This window comes from Schistocerca nitens, chromosome 6, assembly GCF_023898315.1.
Source record: "Schistocerca nitens isolate TAMUIC-IGC-003100 chromosome 6, iqSchNite1.1, whole genome shotgun sequence".
NCBI classification, from domain to species: Eukaryota; Metazoa; Arthropoda; class Insecta; order Orthoptera; family Acrididae; genus Schistocerca; species Schistocerca nitens.
This window is the reverse complement of record NC_064619.1, coordinates 694,015,686-694,034,380: the sequence shown is the minus strand read 5'-3', so window position 1 is coordinate 694,034,380 and position 18,695 is coordinate 694,015,686. Positions and strand designations below refer to the sequence as shown.

At 39.6% G+C, this 18,695-nt stretch overlaps 1 protein-coding gene across 1 annotated transcript in view; it reads left to right on the top strand.

Annotated features, from left to right (window-relative positions):
• LOC126263012 (polynucleotide 5'-hydroxyl-kinase NOL9) overlaps positions 1-7,361 on the top strand; it is a 76,979-nt gene extending 69,618 nt beyond the window's left edge. Inside the window, exons 7-8 of the mRNA XM_049959978.1 lie at positions 4,204-4,391; positions 7,069-7,361. Of these exons, the coding sequence (XP_049815935.1) occupies positions 4,204-4,391; positions 7,069-7,322 (442 nt within the window). The 3' untranslated portion in view covers positions 7,323-7,361. The remainder of the gene's footprint in view (positions 1-4,203; positions 4,392-7,068) is intronic.
• The last annotated feature ends 11,334 nt before the right edge of the window (positions 7,362-18,695 follow it).

The window sequence follows — 18,695 nt, the reverse complement described above, 5'->3', positions numbered from 1 at the left end:
ATTAAACTTGAAACCTTTACATAAAAGCAGATCATTTTCAGACATTTCCAACATTTCTCGGCACCGAAACACTCACATGTGCTCGTGTTTGTTGGTCAACACTTTTGGGACGAGTCTGGCACACACCTTTCCCATGTTCGAATCTTCGGTCACAATGCGGAAAACAGTTGTTTTTGACATGTTTAGAGTTTCTGCTATCAATTGAAGGCTCAGCCGTCTGTCAGAGTTCAAACAATCGCCCACATGCATCACATTTTCCTCGACTCCTGTGGTTGATGGCCGTCTACTGCAAGGTTCGTTGGTTATCTCCTCTCAGCCCTTCATGAACCACTTGTGCCATCGGAAAACTTGTGATTTGGACAAGCAATCATTCTCAAAGGCATGCTGAAATAATGGAAACGTTTTGGTGGCGGACTTCCCAAGTTTAATGCAAAATTTGATAGCATACTGTTGCTCTACAGAATGATCCATTGTGCCGTGTTACATAAACTCAAAACGGGGTTGACGGAAATGCATGTCCTGACACTCCGGCAGCTCGCAGCTGAATGAGACAAAGAGTGTTTTGAAGCTAACACCCCCATCCACTTAGCCCAGCTGGTTACAACGCTGTGGTGTACTGTTGCATCAGAAAAAAATTGGTCGCATTACTTACGGAACGCACTCTGTACTGCCAAAATTTTGACAGTCAAAGGGTCTTCACTTCATATGGGATTTGATTTCACTCTCTGCGTATCAGCTGGCGAGTGTTCATCAGAGGACCTCAAACTAATGCCTAGCCTTTTGTTTCCTTTTTGAAAGAAAAAAAAAAGTGCGCTCCAAGGGTACTCTGCTACCCAAGTAGCCATTTCCTTCGTGTAGTGTATTCCTGACATGTCAAGGGGAGTTATACAATTCTCCATCACATAACACAACTCTAGAAATCTGCAGCCAAGGCCATCACAGAATGAATGGAGCCTTTGGTTGAGGCTCTCCACTTCACTCCAAACTAAAGGATGGATGGAAATGTTTGTATGGGCGCACAACAGGAAGGTCTTTAGTGCCTGCATAAAAACAGATTGAGACAAGTGTCAGTAAAATACACGAAACAAGAAGATAAAACAGCACATAAAATGCAGGTACTAAAAGCTGGAAAACAATGAAAGTAACAAAAGTTGGAAAAAAATGGACATACCTGCACAGAAGCATGGAACGAAGTGTTGTGTCAGTAGTAAAACATTAACGACAAAGGAAGAAAGTGGTAGAACACGGTCGATTTTGGGAATGATGCAGCAAATTGTGAGCTCTGTTGGCTTCTTGTGAGCAAGGCCAGCAGCCTCCTGCCAGCCACTTGTATAACTGAGACTACCTCAGAACCCAAGTGACAGATATCATTGGTGCTGACATGAACCGCAACTTGCAGATGACTGCACCCTCCACCCTCAATAGGCACTATGGTTTTAGCCATCACCATTCCCACCACTTTGTGCTCATTGTCATCAATCTTTGACAGTTCGCCATTTCCTGACCAAATGCCCTTTTTTTAACTACCTATGTTCTAATATACGTATGCCGTCTTAGTTATCTGCAGTTTCAGCAAATGACGCGTTGGCTGTCGACTGAGTTTTACCCTTTATCCATCGTACCTCTATGGGGAAGGACATGTAATTTTTAGTTGTCTCTACAGCTTATTTTGTGGACCTTTCTCCAAGAGTAAGCCCACGTTCTTAACTGTCTTTCTTTCCATTGATTGGGCTTAACATGCAGTCGCTTTTAACTCCTTTTCATATTCATGTTCTAAGGTTCTGACAGTGGTGTGTATGACCTCAGCCACCATCAGTTATTTTACTGCCCAAATGGCAAACCTCGTCTACTGTGCTACATATCCATGCAGTTCAACTGCTCTTCCATATGCCTTACCATCTCTGACAGAATTACAAACACGCGCGCGCGCGCGCGCGCCCACACACACACACACACACACACACACACACACACACACACACACACACACACACACACTTTCAGGGGTTGTTCAGGGATACTTTCTGAGTTTTTTGGTATAAGGAACTCACATCTCCTGTTTCAGGGCTATTGCATTTATTTTGTTTGGTTTCTTGCTCTAATTAGCTTTGTATCTGTATTGCACTGACAACAATGCAAACGTCAATGGGTACGCGTAGCATGTCTTGTTTCCATTTGCTAATAGCACATGTTGTTGACAGCAGCAGTGCCCTCCTTAATTCGTTTCCTCAGGTTTGCATTCAATACTGCTTGTGTCTAGGGTTTTGTTTTCTGGCAGTATTAGTTGCATGTTAATACTGATACACAGTTGTACTATGGATAGGTTTACAGATGAAGAGTGGGCCTACATGCACCTCGTTTATGGGTTCACTGAATTAAGAGTGGCACAGAGTTAAGCTGTCCCTGCAGTGACATCAATCACATTAGCTGTACATAGTCGCATACAGAAACCAAATCCTGATTTTTCGCTTCCCTAATCCGATGAGACCAATGACCTCGCCCTTTGGTCTCTTCCCCCAAATCAATCTCATTCTGATTTTTATGGTGTACATTTTGGCAGTTATTTGTTACAGGCATTTTTCTCTTTTTTTAAGGTATTTTCTCAGAAAGACATGCAAACAAGACTGAGAATGCTACTAAATTTTTAGACAATGTCCACCTTCAAAGCTAACTACTGCAAAGTACACATACACCTTCACAGATATATTGTACTGGCACAGGAACTTGACTGCTGTGAAGGCATTAGTAAGATCTTCAGCATAGTAGGTCAGCAGTCTTCACAGACACGCATTACCTGGGAGAGAGGCAGCAACCACACAGGATAGGAATGTGACACTGTTGAGCTCATATGCCACAGGCAGGAAGAGTTGCATGTGGCACACAGTGAGATGCTGGGGAGGCACTCACCTTCCCACTTCTTTTTAAGTGGGCATGGTTACTAACCAATTGTCCATCTAAATTACTGGGCGCTGCCAAACTGAGGTAATGAGTAGAGTTGACCACATAATGGCTGAATACAGAACTGAGCACAAGTTACTTGACTTCAGTGGCTGCTTCATAACCTGTGCCATCTGGATTCTCCACCCCCTAGATCAGTTTCTCTCTATTACCAAAAATGGTTATTTTCTTTACAACAGGCCCTTCGATGTACCCATGCCGCCCCCCCCCCCCCCCCTCACACACACACACAGCTTCCTGTTTGTCAACTTCATCTTCCTCTGTTCTGTCTCCCCCTCGCAAGTCCTCACCTCCACCTCACGTGCCACGTTACTTTCCTGTGTCCTTGCTGTTTCTCTCTCTCCCTCCACTAACCCACTCCATCTGGTACAACCCATGACCTCAGTTGAGCTGAGCACAATATAGGCAGCTGGAATAATGTTACATGCAGAGGTGTGTGTGTGTGTGTGTGTGTGTGAGAGAGAGAGAGAGAGAGAGAGAGAGAGAGAGAGAGATGTACTAGATAGCTGTGTGGAATTCCATCTGAAAGCTTACCAACATTTTTAGTCTTGTTTATGTTCCTATCAACCGCTCAATGTCTCCACAATATTCCTTTCCTTATTTGTATTCCATTAAGGACTTTCTAATACTACATTTAGCACTATATTTAGGTGCAAGTGGCAATTATGTTGCAAGATAGTTATATCTAATTAATATGAACCTGTGCTTTGCAGTTAAGATAAGAACAGGCCATAAGTAATAGTTTGATAACAAAACTTTAGAACCAGAATATTGTAGACATAAATCATATCTTAAAGTACATTGAAGAGTGTTATATAATGATCTATTTTGCTGAAATACCATGGAGAATTAGTGCAGCAGAATCACATACTAGTTCTGAAAACAGAGGATTCTTTTTCTAGAGTTAGAAAAGAAATGCTGAAAATCTCAACAAAGAGAATGCTGCATTTCATGACATACTTCCAGAAAGACAAAATCATGTAGAGCAGAACCTCTAACAGAAAATTCAAACACTAAGAAGTTAATTCCGAGCTGGTGTAAAGATGATAGTTAACCACATCAAAACCCGAAAGATAGAAAACTATAGTCCATGATAAGCATCATTGTTACAAGATTCTGAATTCCTTTGCTTTTTTCATGTTACCTAACTGTTACCTTGTAATTATACAATGTGTGAATTTTCATTTACATAACATTTTCAGTAGCAGCATTATTGTTTTTATAGCAATATCTTTATTTTTTCAGGTGCAGCTTTAAAGATCTGAAACTGTGTGTTAGTCATGAAACAATAAACCCAAACTCAGTATTAAGTGTTATGAATGGCAGTTTTGTTGCGCTCTGTATATGTGAGAAAGGGGAAATGCTCCAGCCAAGTGATCCAAATCTTCCGTGTATACTGCTGCATGCTCCTGTTTGTCAGTGCTTGGGTTTTGGTGAGTTTTGTCCTCCTTATGCTTGTTTTTAATACTGGATACAACCTCATATTTACTGAGAAAGTAAATTTAGCATCTTTTACATTTCTCATATTAACAAAGCAAAGCAGATTTTGGGTCTCGTATATCAAAACAAGTTTTTAATGACAACTACATTTTCTATTTTATTATATGCACTTTCTTTGCAACAAATTATTTAACATTTTCATCTTAATTCATTAACTTTACAATATTTTTGAGAAATTTCCCTTCTGATACAAATATGTGATCTTTTTCATAAGTGTTGTACCTTATACTTCTTTCTTAAAATTTCCTATTTGCATTGTGTTTTGCTAAATATCCATGGGCGTTCACTAACTATTCATTAAATGTATCTGTTCATAGTTACTTTCTTACCATTAACATTGCTTTTATTTTAGGATGGGGTTGGGGGGGGGGGGAGGGGAGGGGAGAGAGAGAGAGAGAGAGAGAGAGAGAGAAATATGTGCTTTTACATTGCTTAGAACAGTAAAGTACCTAGAATGTTTATTTTTGTCTCTAATTACATAAAATAATGTCAAAGAAAAGGGAAAACCACTTATTAGTTTCCAAAAATGTTAATGCTCTAGTAAAAACCATATGACAATGCCCAATGCCCTATGAGGGAGTTAATTTTCTATATAGAAATGTAATGTCAGGAGTGCAATTTTAAAATAGGCTCTCCCAATAAAATATTCACTATTCAAGTTTATATAGCTGAACTGCCATGATTTTTGTATAATAACTATAGTGAATGCCAAGAGCAGAAGGATGTGTGCAATTGTCCCTCATGTTCTATTCAAACTGATCTCGTGTATGATACATAATGACCGTGAAGCTGACAGAAAGTGAAACTAACACTTCTACTCTTTACTTTGAATAAGAGTTCCTACTTCTTTATTATGATGAGTACATTATACCACTTGTTACTGGCACATGGGGTGAAAATCTAATAAAACAATAGGAGTCCACCTTTTGGTTATCCTGGCCACAATCACTAAGATCAGTGCAGGCAAAAAAGGAAACAAACGAGAACAGAATCAAGTCAAGTAATTTAAAAATTTTCAGTGCATATTTTCAGCAGACAAAATCAGGAAAGCTTTCATAAACGGGACTGCAATTTTGCCACTTTTGACAGGAGAAGATATGCAGTCGAGAAGAGTTATCAAAAGTGAGCTTTATCTTCCAATTTAATTCGCTCTTCACTGAAAACAAAAGGCCCATTAACAGTACAATGTTTCCATATTTACTGAATTGAAGTGGCTTCATCACTACTTCAAACAATATTTTGTTACAGAGTATCACTTATTTTCATGGAACAGTACATCTTGTAGGATGTGTCAGTTAGAAATAAGATGCAATCAGGTCATCATGGGCTGTCAATTAGTAGAGAATGTTCCCAAGTGTGAATAATTACAATGGTAATCTCTTTGTGATAAACAACTACTCTGCTCAAACAATGAAGCTATATGTCTTACATTTTTCCCCCCTCCGAGAGAGAGAGAGAGAGAGAGAGAGAAGGACAATGATGTCCTTGAATACATGCTGCATCACATAAAATGGGGGATATATGGATATTTATCTCAATTGAGAGATTGTTGGAAGTCATTAAGTCTCAAATAATGCATAAACACAGTCCGGGCATTGCTTGGCCTCGATTACCCTCCCTCAAGACAAACACAAAGTTTCTGATTGTAATACTTGTCTTATTATGTTGAACTTTTAACATAAGATTATACCTCTTGATGAGTAGATTATAACATCATTTAAAATTTTCAAATTCAGTCAGTAATTTCACGAAGTATTGAAAATCAAAGTTTTGTTGTCACTGGAAGCCTTTATATAATAGGCACCCTACTACTAACACCAGATTCCTTGGTAACAATTTAATAGTATGAAAACTTGTACAATATCTCTGAACAACCTTCAGAGTGTTGTCAGTAGATTTCAGGTTCATCCTGTATACTCACCTGTGTACTAATGCAAGTTGGATAATTGCCTTGTTTCGCAAGTGCTCTTTAATTGAAAGTGAGTCGAAAGCTTTTTCCAAATCTATGAACTCCAGACCATTTAGTAATTCATATTCATTGCTCTATTCAATAATTACATTTATGAACTGCAAATGATCGAATATGATATACCTATCCACTTCTAAAGCCAGTTGGTGTCTTTAAGTGATTATACTTTTTCTCTCCTGTATGGCTGGTGATAATGTTAACAAATGAAATGTGACATCAGTGTTAAGTTTCTGATTTACCTTCTTTATACTGTTATTGTTTTTTATAATTTTTCTAATTATATTGTCATTGTATCTTCTCACAATTCCGAATACTTTTGTTTGCTTGAGCACATTTGTTAATGTTCCTGTTATTATTTATGCAAAACTAATACCTTTAGCTCAATTTATCCTTTCCTAAATCAATTTTCTATTTGTTTCCTTCTGAAAAAATGTGCTAAGTAACTTGTCATTTTTGCCCAAACTCTAGCAATGTATAAACTTCGCTGTTCCCAGTATCTTACTGAAAGGCCCTGCTGTAAGACTGTTCTTTGCATTTTGTTGTACTTCTGCATAAAACCTCCCATTATTATCTTGTAGTAGGACATATCAATTTGAGAAGTACTTTTGTGTCATTAATTTTTTAAATATATATTTTTTAAGGTATTATTCGTGGAGTGGATATGCAAGAAAGACAGCTCTACGTGATTTCACCGCTACCTGAAAGTGAGATCCAGAAAGTCAACTGCCTGGTAATGGGAACAGTACAGTTACCTTCAAGTGTCCTACTTAGGGAAGCCACTTGTGGCATTGTTGGTCATATCCCATACACTGTCATTGGACCAGGCCAACCCACAGGCAGGCTTTCACAAAAATCATCTTACCATTTGCTGTTGTCATCTGCAGTTGAACTGTAATGTTATGGAAATAAAACTGCAAAGGTGTAAAATGGTTCAGATACTGTGGCAGCTTTAATACATCTTCTAATCATTGTTTTGTATTTTTGTAACAAGACCTGAATATTGCACTTACTAGACTTTCATGTCTTTCCTAATTTTGCAGTGACACTAAGTTAGTGTTTTACTTAGCTTGTCAGACAAATTGCTGTTGCAAAATACTTACCATGTGCCACTGTTTATGGAACAAACCTTCTGCAATACAAATTGTTTTATCATAAGGTAAAAGGGGCAAATTAAAAATATGGCATTTGAATAATGTTTGTTAATGTTATCTACCTGCAAACCATATACATTTGTTTCCAAATAGTTTTAGTTTAAAATGTACACAGTGATATTTCAGACTCTGAAAGTATACTGATTTTAACATTTTTTATCACACTATAGTGACACCTCTAATTCCTTTGAGTTTGTATAAACTTTCTTTGCATGTAACACAATGCAAAGAAAGTAGTAGTAATGGACATTCTTTTCCGTATATATATATATACACACACTCCTGGAAATGGAAAAAAGAACACATTGACACCGGTGTGTCAGACCCACCATACTGGCTCCGGACACTGCGAGAGGGCTGTACAAGCAATGATCACACGCACGGCACAGCGGACACACCAGGAACCGCGGTGTTGGCCGTCGAATGGCGCTAGCTGCGCAGCATTTGTGCACCGCCGCCGTCAGTGTCAGCCAGTTTGCCGTGGCATACGGAGCTCCATCGCAGTCTTTAACACTGGTAGCATGCCGCGACAGCGTGGACGTGAACCGTATGTGCAGTTGACGGACTTTGAGCGAGGGCGTATAGTGGGCATGCGGGAGGCCGGGTGGACGTACCGCCGAATTGCTCAACACGTGGGGCGTGAGGTCTCCACAGTACATCGATGTTGTCGCCAGTGGTCGGCGGGAGGTGCACGTGCCCGTCGACCTGGGACCGGACCGCAGCGACGCACGGATGCACGCCAAGACCGTAGGATCCTACGCAGTGCCGTAGGGGACCACACCGCCACTTCCCAGCAAATTAGGGACACTGTTGCTCCTGGGGTATCGGCGAGGACCATTCGCAACCGTCTCCATGAAGCTGGGCTATGGTCCCGCACACCGTTAGGCCATCTTCCGCTCACGCCCCAACATCGTGCAGCCCGCCTCCAGTGGTGTCGCGACAGGCATGAATGGAGGGACGAATAGAGACGTGTCGTCTTCAGCGATGAGAGTCGCTTCTGCCTTGGTGCCAATGATGGTCGTATGCGTGTTTGGCGCCGTGCAGGTGAGCGCCACAATCAGGACTGCATACGACCGAGGCACACAGGGCCAACACCCGGCATCATGGTGTGGGGAGCGATCTCCTACACTGGCCGTACACCACTGGTGATCCTCGAGGGGACACTGAATAGTGCACGGTACATCCAAACCGCCATCGAACTCATCGTTCTACCATTCCTAGACCGGCAAGGGAACTTGCTGTTCCAACAGGACAATGCACGTCCGCATGTATCCCGTGCCACCCAACGTGCTCTAGAAGGTGTAAGTCAACTACCCTGGCCAGCAAGATCTCCGGATCTGTCCCCCATTGAGCATGTTTTGGACTGGATGAAGCGTCGTCTCACGCGGTCTGCACGTCCGGCACGAACGCTGGTCCAACTGAGGTGCCAGGTGGAAATGGCATGGCAAGCCGTTCCACAGGACTACATCCAGCATCTCTACGATCGTCTCCATGGGAGAATAGCAGCCTGCATTGCTGCGAAAGGTGGATATACACTGTACTAGTGCCGACATTGTGCATGCTCTGTTGCCTGTGTCTATGTGCCTGTGGTTCTGTTGGTGTGATCATGTGATGTATCTGACCCCAGGAATGTGTCAATAAAGTTTCCCCTTCCTGGGACAATGAATTCACGGTGTTCTTATTTCAATTTCCAGGAGTGTATATATATATTACCCTTCATTTTCTTCCAAATAATTATATGATGATGATGATGATATCAAACATCATCATTTTAAAAAAGAGAAGGGTTTTAATGGCCATATAATGAGCGAAACATTAAGAAGAAATATTTACTTTTAATTGTTGAATAATACTGTAATCTACTGTGAATAATATGTTAAAGCAATCAGGAAGACACAAATATACTAATGAGCAAGGTGGTGCACTGGTTATTACTGAACTTTTGAAAAGAATATTTTCCCTAAAACTGTTAGGGAAAATACAATGGGATGATTCATTTGAAAAGGCCGCAGCCAATTTTGTTCTTCACTTTTATGCATTCCAAGATAAGTGTTTTGTGTAGTCTTTGTTGTCAATAGAATTTCAAATTCTGATCCCCCCACACCTTTTTACTGTGTAAGGGGTCTCTACGCACCTGTACATTCTGTGGATAGATACCAAAAAGTGTTAAATAAAACAACATCTGAAAATGGATGCATAGGGTCAAGAATACCGTTATGTACAATTTAAAATAAAAGTGTTTGAGTTTTAAGATTGAATTTATATGCATCTTCTTTCATTGTACTTAAATGATTGTAACATGTAGTCAATTCTGAGCCTTTCACTGTTAGAACTAAAAGGGTCAGCTTTTGTCTACAGACAGTATGAAAGTGAAAAAGTGAAGAGAACAGGGAAAATTTTTTGATGGATTATTCAGTAAAGTACAGTGAAGTGGTCATAATCTTGGAGATTGATTTCAACACCACAGTGCTTTACTAGGTATGGTCCTGTTGTAGGCTGTATGTCCTGACTTCAACTGACCTTTTAGCTGAGCTAACCAGCCAGTGAACAATGAACCAGAGTGCCACTCCAACATTTTCAAACTTCAAGAGTTGGACATGCAGACAAATGAATAATGGGAGGTCTGCAGATTGTGCCAGGAGACACTACACAAACAACTGAAAAATATTTTGCATCTACATACACATTATACTTCCCAACCCATCAAGTGGTGTGTGGCAGAGGATACTTCTGATATATTCACTAATCTCCCCCCCCCAATGAATGGTGCGTAGAAAAAAAGATTGTTAGTAAGCCCCATTATTGGCTCTAATTTGCCAGATGTTCTTATCGCCCTCTGCGCTTGTCCGGATTGGGCAGGAAAATCAGCCACTGACCCAACAGAACAGGTCTCCCATACTGGCTCAGAAGTGTTATTAGCAGTGGGTAGCATCTTGTACCTGTTGCTAAGGCTAAGGAGCCAGTTGCGCGGCTGGTTCCCTCTTTCATGAGATGTATGCACAAGGAAGTAATACATTGTCTGACTTTTCCCAGAAAGTGTTCTCTTGGAATTTCAATAGCAAACTTTTCCATGATGCAGAACACCTCTCATGTAACAGCTGCACTGGAGTTTGTTGAGCATTCCCTTAACACTCTCGCACTGACTAAACGATCACTTGACACAACATGCCACTCTACATTGGATCTTTTTGCTCATTTCCATCAGTCCTACCTGGTGAGGATTGCATATTGATGACCAATACTTGAGACTTGGTCGAACAAGTTCCTTATGAGCTACTTCCTTTATGGATTAGTTACATTTCCGTAAGTTTCTTCCTCTGAACCTCAGTCTAGCATCTGCTTTTCCTACTATTTGTTTTATGTGGTCATTCCACTAAGGGTCACTCTGGTAGTCACTACTAGATATTTTACAGTAAGTACTGTGTCTAGCAATTTGTCAACAATAGTGTTCTTGTCCAGTGTATGTGCTATATGTTACATTTATTTATATTCAGGATCAACTGCTGGAGTATGCAGCATTTATGAATTCCCTGCAGGTCATTCTTCTGGCGTTGCTACTTTCTTATAGACAACCACATCCTCTATGAATAATCTAACCTCATCATCTGTGAATAGCCATAAAGAGCTTCCAACACTTTCTACTCGATCATTTATTTATATATGTTGTAAATGGTAATGGTCCTACCACACTTTCTTCTGGTATTCCAGAAATTACCTTTACATCTGTCAATTTTGTTCCTTTAAAAGTGACGTGTTGAGTTCTACCTGCAAGGAAGTTTTGCATCCCGTAGCAAATCTAGTGTGATTCTCAATGAGCTCATATTGTTTTCATTAACTGCCAGTGCAGGACAGTGTCAAACGAATTCTTGAAGTCAAGGAACACAGCATCAACCTGAGTACTGTTGTCTGCAGGAGGAAAAGAGTGAGCTGAATTTTGCAATATCCCTGTTTGTTGAATCCACATTGATATTTCTAGAGGAGATTTTAATTTTCCTAAAAGTCCTAATTCTTGAGAGTAAAATTTTCCATAATTCTACAACCAATTGACATCAACAATATAGGCCTGTAATTACATACTTGTGCCCTGTGACCCTTCTTGTAAACAGTAATGATCTGTGGTTTTTTCTAGTCACATAAGTACCCTTTGTTGCCCCAGCACTTTATGACAGACTGCAGCTAGAAGAGGAGCAACTTCTTTTGGACAATCTTTTTAGGGCCTTATAGGTATCCCATCTGCTCCACGTACCTTCACTACTAAGCGATTATAGTTGATTTCCTGTCCTGTGATTAGTTATCTTAGTATCTGCCATTTCAACATTTGTACAATGATAGAAAGGAGGGACCATGTTACGATCTTTCACGGTGAAACAATTTTGAAAGGCTGAATTCAGTATTTCGGCCTTCTCTCTGTTATCTTGGGATTTTGAATTGCTTACTGATTTTATATAAGGCCAATACCTCTTAGGAGTTTTACTCTAATTGGTTGAAAAACTTTTACTTTCAAAGTCATTGAACTCTTCTCTCATTGCTCTCTTTAAGCTTGTTTTCATTTCATTCACCTTTTGTTTGTCAGCTAGGTTTTTACTTCTGTTGAATCTGTGATGGCGTTCTCTTTGTTTACGTAACAATTTTCTCATAAGGCTATTTAACCATGATAGGTTTTTCCCATCCCTTAAGGCCTTGCTTGGAACATATTTGTTTAAGACATATTGAATGATGCTTTTGAATTTTTTTTTCCATTTGTGCTCCACATCTTTGTCCTCATCACTGAATATTTGATGCTGACTACTCAGATAATCTGCAATTTTATCTTGTCACTCTTGCTGAGCAAAAGTACCTTCCAATCTTTCTTAAGGGGCTCTGGAACACCCTATACTTGCAATGTTAAAATAACGCTTATAAATTACATCTTTCCTCACAAAGTATTTGAGGTAGGAAGTTGAACTTTTTACAGATTATTTATTGGAATATGGGCTACAACTTAACACAGGGATTTTACAAAATTTTAGTTCAGTTATTAAAGATGATTTTTTTTCAATTGTACTGAAAATTCACAACATTTTTTTGCAATTTTTTATTTATATATTCAAAAATATACAGTTTTTTGGAAAAAGGCTGTGTTAAATTATGCAGAAGGTACTGTGTAACATTTACTGAAAGTTTGAAGCAAATATGTTTGGAAGATCCTTAGAAAACATGTAATTAGTATGAGAAAATAAAAGTTTTGGGAATCGAGCGACAAAGATTGGATTAACTTTTTAGTGCATTCCAGGTCCATAGGATGGATTATCTTCATCCTCTGCAAACTCCTCCTCCAGCTTCCTCTTGTTCCTCCTCCTGTTTACTCTTGCTTGTATTTCTAGACTCTTTACAGCCCTGTCTGCAGCCCGAAGGCGTTCCTTGTCTAAAGCAAGCATCGCTCGTACCATGTTAGAACCTATCTTCATTCCCATATTTCTAAATACCTTGCACCTTACAATGTTGCCATCATTGAAAGTCGCAACAGCATCATACACACCAAAGTGAAGTGTTTCTATTCCAACAAATACAGTCTTGGGGATTCTCGACCATATAACACTATTTACACTTTCATTGGGGTTTTGAGTTTTTCCATGAATACACTTTTTCAACAGTTCAGGTGCTGCTAAGTCTCTGAAAATAGGTTTTATCACCTCCATTATTGCATGAGGCAGACTATGCTTATGAGTGTACACTTCACCAGTTAGCAATCCTTTGTTATATTTACACCAACTGTCTTCTTCTTTGGGACACAAGCTATGTTGGGGATTTTCATCGTCTTTATTGTTTACAGTAATAACACATACCTTTGGCTTTCCAACATTTCTCCTTTTCTTAAAAGCCTTCAGAGGATTTCTAATAACTTTACTTTTACTCATTATTATACTTCAACAAAACAGAGACTCAAGAAACAGAATTAATTACGAATATTTTCGAGATAACGACAGAGTAAATAAACATGAAACAATCTACAATCACACCAGCTATATATATTGAACCATCACAGGTTAGCCACAACACATACTTTATCTCACATAACTAAAATGTACCTGATGAACACGGACGTTAATAATAACACCATTTGACAGCAGTTTAACAGCGCCACAGTGGGTCACGCCCATGTAGAACACATTTCAAAAAAAATTTAAAAATAGTTGTAGTCTTCGGAATTGAATAAATTATATATCTATTAAAAGGTAATAGTCTGCAGATTCAGAAAACGCAAAAAAGTAAAAATTGAACTTTTCATGATTTTGAGCCTTTCCGGAGCCCCTTAACATTCCTTATAAAACCTATAGTCATAGTTGCTGCCACAGCCTTATGGTCACTGATTCCTTCCTCTACATTAAATGATTCGATAAGTTCAGATCTGTTTGTTGCTAGGAGGGCTAAGACATTACCTTCATGAGTTGGTTCTCTGTCTGCTCAAAGTCATTTTCAGACAAGACATTCAGAATAGTGTCAAATGCATCCCCATGTTTGGCACCAGTTTTGATAGCGTGACTTTCCCAGTCTACTCCTGGCAAGTTGAAGTCACCCCCTGTTACAGCAACATGATTATGAAAATTATTAACAACATTCTGCAAGTTCTGTCTGAAGCACTCTACCACGACGACTCCTGACCCAAGTGGTTTATAAACTCATCCAATTACCATTTTTGACCAACCTTTGATGCTTACCTTCCAACTAGGTTAATTCACATTTGGAATCCGTGATAAACTCACTAGATATTATCTAGTTCTTTACTGCAATAAATAAAAGGTGAGTAACCTATCCTTATTATAAATATTCTAATTTAAACTTAGGATTTAGTTGCTATTCACTTCTGGTTTCTACCAATTTTCTGTTCCTAATACTGTCTGGACATTACAATCTTCAATAAGTGATATTAATTCTGGGAGCTTTCCTGGGATGCTCCTACAGTTTACTAATATCATGTTAAGCTTTTCTACATCCAGTTTGTGAGAACGAGCATCCTCTGAGAACATTGTGGCTGTTGTAACTTCGATTTTGGCTGGCAATTCATCTCTGATCCCAAGGTGAGTTTGTCTAACCTAAAAAACCCAATGTGCACACCACACTTACTCCACTACTCTAGCAGCAGATTCCTGTGTGTAGTGGACACCTGACCAATTAAGGAGAACCATACAATTCTCCACCCAATATCAGATGTCGAGAAATTCACATCCAATACCATCACAAGAGTTGTCTGAACCACTGGTTTAGAACTCCCACTGTGCTCCAAACCAGAGGTTTATGATCGACTCTGGGTACAATGCTACAAGTAGTAAGCTTAGCCTGCACCCCATGTGGTGATGCTAGTTGCCTCCAGCAAATCAGCCATCCGCCGAAGGGAGCCGAGGATGGCCTTAGAACCCGAGTGACAGGCATCATTCATGCCAGCATATGCCACCATTTGCAGACAGCCGCCAGTTGGGCTTCCTCCATGTCACAGATGAGGCAATCCCCCTCCCAAACATACCAAGTGCACATTAGCATTCTTTTCTACCCTGCATGCTATTTCTGAGGAGCTCCACTACCTGCTTAACATTGGGGCTCCCGATGACTAGCATACCCACACTCTTCACTTGACTGGATAGGAAAATTGGCTGCTGACCCTATAGGAGAGGTTCCCCTACTGGCTCAGTGGATTTGCACTTGGTGCTGTCTGCAACTCATGATGCAACGTATGGGCATGATTAGATCCACTGCAGTATGTTGCAACACTTCGTAAAGAATACCTAGTTATCCTCATCCACCTTTTTAACACAACATGGAAAGCAGAAAAATTGCCTGATTGATAGATAAAACAGTTCTACCCTCCCTTCTGACATGACAGAAAGACTGAATGATTATCACAATATTGCACTCCTAAGCCATGTGAGAAAGAATTTTGTTGGCCTTATGCTCAACAGTGACATTTGTTGTACTTACAGAGATTAGAGTTTCAGTGGTCATTATTCCAAACTTGAACACCTACTGCTGGATACAAGCTTATCGATGCTTTAACTTATTTCTTATCTTGAGAAGGTATAAAATATTGACCAGGGATGTAAATCCTTAAGACAAAGTGAATAGGTCCTTGTGTACTACTCTCCTTTCTTTAAAATAATTGTTTTAGGCAGATCAGTGACATACTGACAGAATGTTATGAAGAAGTTCAACTCAATTCAATGTTTTAAGTTCAACCATATTGACAATTGTCAGCTGCTGTGTGGCTGTGGATACACCAGTTCCTGTCAGATCACTGAGGTTAAGCATCATTGGGCGTGGTTGGCACTTTGGTGGGTGACCATTCAGGCTGGCATTTGCTGTTGACCTACTGGGGTGTGCTAAGCCTCATGATGCCAATTGAGGAGCTACTTGATGGATTAGTAATGGCTGCAGGTCATGAAAACTGATAATAGCTGGGAGAACTGTGTGCTGAACCCACAATCAGCCATATCCATATTTGAGGATATCAGCTGGCTGAGGATGACACAGTGTTCAGTCAGTATTGTCAGGCCTGTCGACTCCTGTCCGGACGAAGTTTATATTGGCAATTGTGCTCAGTGGTATAACACACACATCAAGAGGTCTGGTACACAATGTTTTATTTGTGTATTACTTTTCCACCATTTGTACTTTTTCTAGCCTTTCAACACCACAACATCAATTGCAACTGGTTAAAAAGAGTTGGTTTAATTGCTTTCATCTCAGAAATCTGTATCTGTAATTGTACTGTTTCCAATGATTTGTGGCCTGTTTTTGTTTCCTCAACTGAGATTGAAAGAGAATACTCTAAATTTTAGGTCTGTGAGACCATTATTTCCTGGTTACAGCACATATATGACTTGAAGCATGGTTACTAAAATTGTTGTTGTTGTTCTTCAGTCCAGAGACTGGTTTGATGCAGCTCTCCATGCTACTCTATCCTGTGCAAGCTTCTTCATCTCCCTATTGCAACCTACATCCTTCTGAATCTGCTTAGTGTATTCATCTCTTGGTCTCCCTCTATGATTTTTACTCTCCACGCTGCCCTCCAATACTAAATTGGTGATCCCTTGATGCCTCACAACATGTCCTACCAACCTATCCCTTCTTCTAGTCAAGTTGTGCCACAAATCCCTCTTCTCTCCAATTCTATTCAATACATTCTCATTAATTGCGTGATCTATCCATGTAATCTTCAGCATTCTTCTGTGGCAGCACATTTTGAAAGCCTCTATTCTCTTCTTGTCTAAACTATTTATCACCCATGTTTCACTTCCATACACTCCATACAAATACTTTCAGAAACGACTTCCTGGTACTTAAATCTATACTCGATGTTAAAAAATTTCTCTTCTTCAGAAAAACTTTCCTTGCCATTGACAGTCTTCATTTTATATCCTCTCTACTTCCGCCACCATCAGTTATTTTGCTCCCCAAATAGCAAAACTCATCTACTACTTTAAGTGTCTCATTTCCTAATGTAATTCCCTCAGAATCACCTGATTTAATTTGACTACATTCCATTATCCTTGTTTTGCTTTTTTTATGTTCATAGTACATCCTCCTTTCAAGACACTGTCCATTCCGTTCAACTGCTCTTCCTGGTCCTTTGCTGTCTCCGACAGAATTACAATGTTGTCGGCAAACCTCAAAGTTTTAATTTCCTCTCCATGGATTTTAATTGCTACTCCAAATTTTCCTTTTGTTTCCTTTACTGCTTGCTCAATATACAGATTGAATAACATTGGTGATAGGCTACAACACTGTCTCAATCCCCCAACCATTGCTTCCCCTTTCATTCTCCTCAACTCTTATAATTGCCATCTGGTTTCTAAACAAACTGCAAACAGCCTTTCGCTCCCTGTATTTGACCCCTTCCACCTTCAGAATTTTGAAAGAGAATATTCCAGTCAACATTGTCAAAAGCTTTCTCTAAGTCTACAAATGCTAGAAACATAGGTTTGTCTTTCGTTAATCTATCTTCTAAGATAAGTCGTAGGGTTAGTATTGCATCACATGTTCCAATATTTCTACAGAATCCAAACTGATCTTCCCCAGGTAAGCTTCTACCAGTTTTATCATTCTTTTGCAAAGAATTCATGTTAGTATTTTGCCGCTGTGACTTATTAAACTGATAGTACGGTAATTTTCACACATGTCAACACCTGCTTTCTTTGGGATTGGAATTATTACATTCTTCTTGATGTCTGAGGGTATTTCGTCTGTCTCATATATCTTGCTCACCAGATGGAAGAGTTTTGTCAGAGCTGGCTCTCCCATGGCTATCGGTAGTTCTAATGGAATGTTGTCTACTCTCAGGGCCTCGTTTCGACTCAGGTCTTTCAGTGCTGTGTCAAACTTGTCACACAGTATCATATCTCCCATTTCATCTTCATTTATGCCCTCTTCCATTTCCACAATATTGCCCTCCAGTACATTGCCCTTATATAGACCCTCTATGTACTCCCTCCACTTTTCTGCTTTCCCTTCTTTGCTTAGAACTGGTTTCCCATCTGAGCTCTTGATATTCATACAAGTGGTTCGCGTTTCTCCAAAGGTCTCTCTAATTTTCCTGTAGGCAGTATCTATCTTACCTCTAGTGATATATGCCTCTACATTCTTACATTTTTCCTCTAGCCATCCCTGCTTAGCCATTTTGCACTTCCTGTCAATCTCATTTTTGAGACGTTTGTATTCCTTTTTGCCTGCTTCATTTACTGCGTTTTTGTGTTTCCTACTTTCATCAATTAAATTCAGTATCTCTTCTGTTACTCAAGGATTTATATTAGCCCTCTTCTTTTTACTTATTTGATCCTCTGCTGCCTTCACTATTTCATCTCTCAAAGCTACCCATTCTTCTTCTACTGTATTTCTTTTCCTTGTTCTTGTCAATCATTCCCTAATGCTCTCTCTGAAACTTTCTATGGCCTCTGGTTTTTTCAGTTTATCCAGGTCCACTGTCCTTAAATTACTACCTTTTTGCAGTTTCTTCAGTTTTAGTCTACAGTCCATAACCAATAAATTGTGGTCAGAGTCCGCATCTGCCCCTGGAAATGTCTTACAATTTAAAACCTGGCGCTAAATCTCTGCCTTACCATTATATACTCTATCTGAAACCTTCCAGT